Here is a 9,646-nt window from a genome sequence, read left to right as displayed (position 1 = left end):
CGTTTCCTCCACTCCGGTGCGCGTTTTCTCCATTCTGGTGCGTTTTCTCCGTTCTGGTGCTTGTGCTGTGCGATTTTTGTCGATGCTGGTTGTGCTTGTGCTCTTCTTTGGTGTGATATTTGTCAAGTAAGGTACATAGCTGGTTTGTGTGGTTGATTGTATGTTTTTGGTAGTAGAATGGTGTAAGTTTGGACGCAAAAAATTTTCTTCCGGGGAAGACGTTACAACTGCAGAAGAAAAAAACTTGTTCCGAGGAGTCTCGCGGAAGACGTCTTCCGTGAGATTCCACGGAATAAGCAGTCTTCCGCAGTTGTAATATCAACTGTGGAAGACTGCTTCTTCCGTGGAGTAATTTGTTTTATTTTATGATTTTTTTGTTTTAAGATTATTTTGAATATTATTTTGGTTAATTCTATTTGTAATTTATGTGAAACATAAAAATATATTTGTTGGTTGAATTGTTGATTTTTTTTGCCTAGGTTGAGGTATTTTTTGGTTAAATGAGCTTTGTAGGTTATAATTTTGGAATTATGTAATTAAAAGTTGAATTTGGTTATGTATATGTAGATTAAATATTTGTGTGAGGTTGTCAAATGTTGAATTAGTTTGATATTGATAGTTTGTAAATTTTTTTGGGTTGTTGTATTGTTCAAATTATTTAGTTGAATGTTGAATCAGGTGATAGTTATACTTTGAATTAAGATGGACGAAGATCAATGGACATATTACAGTGCGATGTCCGAAGAAGTTGATATGGATTTTCAAAATGAAGAAGAAGATTGTGGTGTGAATGAAGCACACGTTGATTGTTCAGATGCTTTTAATACTTCTCAGGTAATCATGTCGATCAGTTTTAATTGTTTGGTCTAATGTATGATTTGTGTAAAAATTAATATGTCGTGGTTGTGTCCTAGGTCTTTGAAACCCGAGAAGATGTTTTGAAGTGGGCTCGAACGGTTGCCCATGAAAATGGTTTTGTTGCAGTAATTATGAGATCTGATACATATACTGGCAGTAGAGGAAGAACTTCATTTGTCTTAATTGGGTGTGAAAGGAGCGGTAAGTACAAGGGTAGGAAGAAAGAATTTGTTAGAAAAGACACAGGTACTAGAAAATGTGGTTGTCCATTTAAGATTCGTGGAAAACCAGTGCATGGAGGTGAAGGTTGGACGGTGAAGCTGATATGTGGGATTCACAACCATGAATTGGCGAAGACCTTAGTTGGACATCCATATGCTGGGAGATTGACAGATGATGAGAAGAATATCATTGCTGATATGACGAAGTCGAATGTGAAACCAAGAAACATCCTGCTGACGTTGAAGGAGCATAACAGCAGCAATTGCACCACAATCAAACAATCTACAATGCAAGAAGTGCATACCGTTCTTCAATAAGAAGAGATGACAGTGAAATGCAACACCTAATGAGGCTCCTTGAACGTGACCAATACATTCATTGGCATACATTGAAGGATGAAGATGTGGTGTGTGATTTGTTTTGGTGTCACCCAGATGCAATTAAGTTATGTAACGCATGTCATCTTGTTTTTTTGATAGACAGTACCTACAAAACAAATAGGTACAGGCTCCCATTGCTTGACATTGTGGGGGTAACACCAACCGAGATGACTTTCTCTGCTGGGTTTGCATATCTGGAGGGTGAGCGCGTGAACAATCTTGTATGGGCATTGGAACGGTTTCGAGGCCTTTTTTTAAGAAATGATCGCCTTCCTATTGTTATTGTCACAGATAGAGACCTAGCCCTGATGAATGCTGTGAAAGTTGTGTTTCTGGAGTGTAAGAATTTGTTGTGCAGGTTTCACATAGACAAGCATGTGAAGGCAAAGTGTAAATCGCTTGTTGGTCAGAAGAATGCTTGGGACTACGTAATGGATAGCCGGGGTAACCTGGTAGATTGTCCTTCGGAATAGGAGTTCCCTGAGCACCTTCAAAGGTTTCAAGTAGTGTGTTCCCCGTGGCCAATGTTCATTGACTACGTATGTGAGACATGGATTGTCTCACATAAGGAGAAATTTATCTTGGCCTGGACGAATAAGGTGATGCACCTAGGCAACACAACAACAAATAGGTATTTAAATGTTTTATTATATTAGTCAAGTTTCTTTTAATGATTGTTTGGAACATTATTGTTATTAATTTGTCTTCTCTGTTGTGTGTTTAAAATGTAGGGTTGAATCTGCTCATTGGTCTTTGAAGATGATATTACAGAATAGCGTTGGAGACCTCTATAGTGTTTGGGATGCAATGAACAACATGATGACGCTGCAGCACACTGAAATTAGAGCATCATTCGAAACAAGTACACATGTTGTTGGTCATGTTTTTAAGAAAACCTTATACAAGAGGCTTCTGGGAATGGTGTCAAGGTACGCTTTAAATGAAATTTCGGTTGAGTTTGAGCGCGTACATCATTTGAAAGACAATGTGTCTTCTTGTGGGTGTGTCTTGAGAACCACGCTAGGTCTTCCTTGTGCATGCGAGCTACAAAGGTATGAGGGTGGCAGCATCCCACTGGATGCAGTCCATATGTACTGGAGGAGACTTAATTTTTCAGACCAGGGGCTATGTGAGGCCGAAGTGAGCATCAAAGAAGAGATGGATAGAATATATAAAAGATTTGATGAACTTGATGTTTGTGGGAAAGTTACTTTCAAGAGTAAACTCTGAGAATTCACGTTTCCCGATGAGACCTCTATGTGTCCTCCTCCAACATAGGTTAAGACGAAAGGTGTCCCGAAAAAGGTAATGAAAAGAAGCGAAAGATCGACAAAGCGTGATCCATCTTATTGGGAGTAAGTTGATGCTTATCATTCGGTTCAAAACAGCAACACCTCAGTTAGACCCAGTGCATCATCTTTTGCACCACCGAAGCCAGCAAGGATGATCCCCATGTTGGATCAATTTCCACCATTTATGCATGGTTTCATTGAGGATGTTGTTGATGTGAAAGCGGATGGTAATTGTGGATATCGGTCAGTTTCCGCTTTGTTAGGTATGAGAGAAGAGTGTTGGGGCATGATGTGTAATGAATTGATTAAAGAACTTGGCAAATGGTCGCAAGACTACATAAAGATCTTTGGTGGCACGGAGAGATATGAACAACTGAGGTTGTCCCTACACGTGGATGGGTTATCCAAGGTATGTGTTTTATGCTTTTTAAAAATATAAGTAATGTTTACATGACTGACACGTGTATTTGTTATTTGATTTAGGTTAGTATGGACAAATGGATGGATATAACGGATATGAGATATGTAATTGCGTCAAGATATAATGTAATCCTTGTATCATTGTCATGACAACAGAGCTTCACATTTTTTCCTCTCAGAAGTCGACCACCGGCCAATTCTGCTACGCACCGCATAATATGTGTCGGCCATGTGTATGGCAGTCATTTTGTTCAGGTCCATTGAAAATTCGTTTACTCAAATAATTTCAATTATTGAATGTGTTGGTTTGTTTGTTTAACTTATTATTGTAATTTCACTTACAACAGGTTTTTCTGAAAGATCGTTGTCCCTTACCGCCTATGGCATTGTTGTGGTCAAGCAATGCGTATCTGGATGCAAAACAATGGCCAACTGCATATGTAGGTAGAATGCAGCAATACTTAAGCCTAATGACAATTAATACAACGCATGTAGACCTAAGCGGGCACTGAACTTGTAATATTTATGTATGTATATGTACATTGGATTTATGTTCATGTAATTAATCAATTGTTCCGTGAACAAGTGTTACTATGTCAAATTGTTATATTTGTGTTGAACTGAATGGTAGTTATATGTTTCTAATAAGCCGAAAACCAACTTTTTTGATTTTTGGTGCCTTCGTTTGAGGTGCGATTCGATAGAACGGGGCGCTGCTTTTATTTTTTTTGGGTTCCTTGACATGCAAACATGCCAAATAGAGGCCCTGGACAGTTTCAAGCGGCTCCCACATAATTTTAAAAAAAGCCCGAATAGGAGTACTTAGGCATGTTTCTAAAAGGCACAAAACCAATTTTTTTTATTCTTTAGTGTACGTTATATATGGTTAAAATATATAATTTCAGAATAGTTATAAATGTTAACATTTAAATTACAAATTATTTTATCTTCTTTATTTTATATATTCAAATGCCATTATAAATGTGACTCATGTGTGTGGTTTTATATTTAAATTTCAAACCATATATTTATAGAGAGACAAACAAAAATCATAAATGATGTAAGTAAATGTGTTTTATGACATACATAAACAAATACAAAAATTAATAATTTAAGTACAATAAAAATACAAATCCTAATCTATGCGGCGTCTCTAGCGCGGCCTAAGACTTCCATATGCGGTGTCACCTCTAGCTCTCCTCAGACTACGAGTCATGATGTCATGTAAGTCAGTGCCCTCAATGACCATCCTGAGGTTGATGACCCGCTCCAAATCCTCAACAATCGCTCCTAAATCCTGAGCCATCCCCTGACATCCTTCGCAGTGAACCTGTCACAGTCAAAATAACAAAGTCAGTATCACATTTTAAAAAAATTTAAATTATGAAAAACTGCAGAAGTTATGCTTACCACTGAATGCGTAGGGAGATCGGTCATGACTAAAACCTCGGGGATGGGTGGCTCGATGAACTCCTCATGATGAGGGGGAGGCGGATGTCTCGGCGCAGCAGTCTCCTCGGTCCGCGTGACGAATGGGTGCGATATCCGAAAAAACCACTCCATGTAGTCTGCCACCACCTGTCCAGGAACTACACAGAGCTCCCCTGAAGGCACCAAATGGTCTGGAAAATTCAGCCACCGGTCATCTATATCATCACCCGTCAAAGAATCACAAACCGGTGGAAGAGGGACCGTCTGAAGGTAGCCAAACTGTCGAAGAACCCGCTCAGGTCGAACGTACACCACAATCTGACCCCATCTGAGCTGGCCGGTGTACGACGATATCAAGTCAAAGGCCCTGACTCGTCGGTGCTCACCATAGGGCATCCAGCACACGTCAGTCACACTCAGGGCATCTAAACGTCTCCGATACGGGGCTCCCTTGATCCCCGTAATATAAGCCTTACCCGTAAGCCACCTGCAGGCCCGTGGGCTTCCCTCATCATAAGCATCATGAACGACGGATGTATGCGCTGTAGGAAAGTGCTCGTATACAAAAAAAGAGATTCAATGCTACTTCATATTAAATTATCAGTGATAATACGTACCTGGAGAAGTGTAATATAACCGCCCAGCTGCCGTGTAGAGGCCTGCGACACGTCATTCAGATGGTCGTACATGTGGACTAATGCAGCCGCCCCCTAGGCGAATCCCCTTGCCTGGGCCAGGTCCCTGAAAGCCTCCAGGTGCATGACATGTACATGGGTTGAACTCTTATTGGCGAAAAGAGTACAACCCACCAAGTGGAGCAGATACGTACGGGCTGCTACAACCCATCGTCTAGTCCTGCACGGGCTTTGATACAAGTCTCGAAGCCACCCCAACCGGACATGAGGCCCACCAGCCTGTCGGGTCTCGAATGTAGCCTCCTCATGACTGACCTCAAGAAGCTCCATCAGTAGACAAATGGCGTCTGAAGTAACAAGCGGCTCGAACGTATGCAGCGCGCCAGTGATGGGAAGGTGTAGGAGTGACGCCACGTCATCCAACGTGATCGTAAACTCGCCTACTGGCAGGTGGAACGTGCTAGTCTCGCGATGCCACCTCTCGACGAAGGCGAATATCAGTCCAGGATCAGTGGTGATAACAGAACACCTGATCAGTGGACTCAATCCGGTGCCAACAAGCAACCCTTCGATCTCAGGCGCTGGTCTCCCAATTTTATCTACTTTTCTACCGTGGGAGACCAACTTCAGATCGGGTCGTTCCTAAATTGAATAACAATTTACAATAACGTGTATATAAAAAACAATCCAACTACAAATAATTTTTATGTAATTAGTCAACATTAAAATCTACGTACCCGTGCCCTCTTCAAGTCCAAGCCCAATTCTAGATTCAAGCCCAATGCTAGATTCAAGCCCAATGCTTCATTAATTCCTGAAATTAGATTAAAAACATCAAATTAGCTTAATGGGCCCAAATAATAAAACTGCCTAATTAATTGACAATTAAGACCAATCAATAATTAAAATGGTGCAAAAAGGGTTTAGAAAATAGAAGAAAATGATGGCACATCAACCCGTCCACTCTAGATGCTGTGTGCGACATGCTCAGCAAAATCAGTCAAAATCGATGGGTCGCGTGGTCCACCGGGGAAACCCTCATCTGCAGCAGATGACCCCAAGCTCCCATCAGTAGCCACTCCCTCTGTCTGAACAGCATCGGCGGCGCCTGTCATTTCTGGGGTGGCATCAGACACATGAGGAACATCCTCATGCAACTGAGGCACATCCTCAGGTCTCTCTGTCACGTCCTCACGCAGATGAACCTGTTGCCTACGTGCTGAAGCAGTAGGTCTGCGACGCAGAGGAACATCAGCCTCATGCGTATCCTCACTAATGCCTCTACCAGCTCCTAACGCACAACCTAAACCTCGTGTTCTAACCATGATCTGAAATCATGAAGAACATTTATTTTTTCCGGTCAAATTAAATATTCAAATAATTGGTAACAAAGCTTTGTCATTACAAATTTGTTCAAACACATGTTTTGTATGTTTCTTACTAATTTGGTCAAATTAAGTTTTCAATGTTTCTTGACAGGTTGCAGGCTATTAGATTAGATTACACAAATTTCTTTTCAAAATCAAAATAAATTTAGAAAAATAAACTTTGTTTTCTTGTCTCATATTTTTCTTAATTACAAGTGTAATAGTAGTCTAATAGTTGCATATTAGTATCCTAACCTTTTTTTTTTCTTAACCCTCTCATTCATCAGGGAAAAAGAATTTTAACTAATCCACATAATTTATGCAGTGTATACAGTCATTTATGCATCCTAACCAAATGATAGCAAATAACAATTCAATTTGGACATCCTAACCAAATGAAAGCAAAATACAATAGGTGATGTATCAAAATTAGGGAGTTTATGTAAGTTAAATACCATATACACTTTGTAATAGCAAATAAATGAAAAATAATAATTACTAATATCATTAAATTGGTGGTTCAGACAAAATTTTCAAAAAAAAAACCAAAAAACACCAAAACATGCTCCGCGGAAGACGTTTCGAATGTTCTTCCGCGAGAAGGATAGCTTGCCTGCGAAAGAAGGTTCCACAAGTTCTTCCGCGAGCAGGAAATGTTGCCTGCGGAAGAAGGTTCCGCAGGTTCTTTCGTGGGATCCGCGGAAGACATAGTTCTTTCACTGGAGCCCGCGGAAGAACCTCCGGAACCATCTTCCGCTGGATCCAGCGGAAGAACCTTCGGAACCTTCTTCTGCCGGAACGCGTGGAAGAACCTTCTCCGCTTTCTTCCACAGGTTCCCGCGGAAGAACTCCTTCTTCCGCTTCAATATCCAACTGCCCCTCCCACATGCGCAGAAGAAGGTTCTTCTGGCGGAAGAACCTTCGTCTTCAACCTCAGCCACCACACATCACTCATGTCGTCTATCCTACGACCATTAACGCTTCCAAATGAAGACACGAGGTTAGAACACTAACCTGGATGGCGGAAGAAACAAACAAAGCTAGTCAATGGAGGATGCCAATACCTGTGGAGGAGAAGGGAACCAAATTTCAAAGCGCGGAAGAAGAAGTTTGCCATTGTATATATAGAAGACGAAGGAAGAAGACGAACCTTTTTGGAAGGAAGGAGAAGAACGAAACCAAGGAAGAAGAAGCTTGCGGGGAGGTTGCTGGGTGCACGGGAGAAGAAGGAAACCGCGGAAGAAAACATTTTTTAAAACGGAAGAAGAAGAAAATGTTTTTTTTATAAATATATTAACTCTTATTTTTTAAATGAAGGGTATTTTAGGAAGTTCATTCAATTGCTGGGTGCACCAACAACAACTAAACTGCAAGAAGGGCAGTCCATTCAAGAAGGCACTTTGGTATATTCATTTTTTCATATACACTAATGAGAGTTGTTCATAAATCATAATGCAAACAAAGTATACTGATGGTAAATGATGGAATTCAGAATAAAAATAATTTCTTAAAAATTTCCACTATCAATAAGTATACTCACAAAAAGCGCAGTTTTGACAACTTGCCCAATGACTGTGGGATAGGTCCACTGAAACGGTTTAGATACAGATCCAAGCTCACCAAGTTAGTAAGATTCCCCAGGTCATTTGGAATTGGTCCACTAATGTTATTGCTGTAAAGTTCCCTATTATGAAAAATAAATTACATAAAAATATGAAGATATCAAATATCCAAATTAATATTTTGTAAAATTAGCATTTAGCTACCAGATTTGTTTCAAGGCTCCTTATAATAGTACATTTAGAATATGATCCATGCAATCCCAAAACACAGGAGGCCTTGGATTACCTTTTTAGGATCGTGTAAATTTGTCCTCAGGCTATGTAATGTGTCACTTGTTTCATTATACAAGGACAAAAGATCAGGTGCTGTAAAGATGATCACCTACAGAAACAAAGTTGCAAAAAGAATCTGCTAGACACTACCGCTAAGAAAGCACTGTATTGTTGGATTTGACTATTTGAGCAACACATTTCACCCCATCCCACCACGCACACGCACACAAATAAAAGAAAACAAAACAAGTTGAGCAGCAATTGAAGTAAGTGAATGAGAACCTTAGGTTCAGGTCCCCTACTAGACAAACAAGTACAAACAATTGAGGAAGAAGATAAGCCTAATGAACATTGTTCCTATTCTTTCATATGAGCAATCATTGAATACCCTAGCCATAAGGGCATAACCCATTTTCCGAGCACCTTAAGAGGAAAGGCATTGTCATCAAACACTCTCCAACAAAAAACCAATAAGACCATTGGGACAAAAAATAGTACTCTAAGAATCAAGAGATACAATATCCCTCAATGATGATCCATCAAAACCATGTAAAATATACATATATTGATCTAAACATGCAAATCAATTTAAATGACATATTCAAATCAAACAGTGGAAATTAAAATATTACGAGCATACGTCCAGCCATTGCAAATTGAACGCGAAGCGGCACACACACGAACCTGAAAAACAGTTTTGTTCTTCCAGACCCTTACTCACTCTGAATAGATGGTGTATTTTTTCTAAATAGAGAAGTGAGTTTGGTGATACAACACTGAGAGCACCCCATCCAATTTATAGAGTCTGTCCATCACAGAGCTCAAGTTGTTATCAGAACGTGAGATAAAGGATGGGTACGTGATTTGTTACTGAAGGTGGTTGCAAGTATATTGCAAAGATACAGGTTGAATGTGGATGGAAAATGGATCAAATTCAAAATAACTAAATGTTCCAAAATAATAAAATAAAATAAAAGACGTGGAATGTGAACGTGGGCGCGGAACGTGAACGTGGGCGCTTCCAACATTCTCCCACTTGGTCCATTTAACCCAACATCAACCATAACAAGAAACATAATATATGAGTCATGGCGATAGGTCCTCTGATGATGAGTAGTATCTTCCATGTACCACAATATATCAAGTCTCTCAACACTAGCTCTCAACTTAATGAATAAACCATATGTTTATTCGATATCTAAACCG

General features: G+C 39.9%; 1 protein-coding gene across 1 annotated transcript; it reads left to right on the top strand.

Annotated features, from left to right (window-relative positions):
• Nucleotides 1-702: 702 nt before the first annotated feature.
• LOC106794400 (uncharacterized) lies at nt 703-1,397 on the top strand. The gene is made up of 2 exons (XM_014761666.3): nt 703-834; nt 915-1,397. The coding sequence occupies exons 1-2, from the start codon at nt 703-705 to the stop codon at nt 1,395-1,397; spliced, it is 615 nt and encodes a 204-aa protein (XP_014617152.1).
• The last annotated feature ends 8,249 nt before the right edge of the window (nt 1,398-9,646 follow it).

The sequence above is a fragment of the Glycine max genome, chromosome 9 (assembly GCF_000004515.6).
Source record: "Glycine max cultivar Williams 82 chromosome 9, Glycine_max_v4.0, whole genome shotgun sequence".
NCBI classification, from domain to species: Eukaryota; Viridiplantae; Streptophyta; class Magnoliopsida; order Fabales; family Fabaceae; genus Glycine; species Glycine max.
The sequence above is the reverse complement of the archived record's forward strand: the minus strand, read 5'-3'. Positions and strand labels throughout refer to the sequence as shown.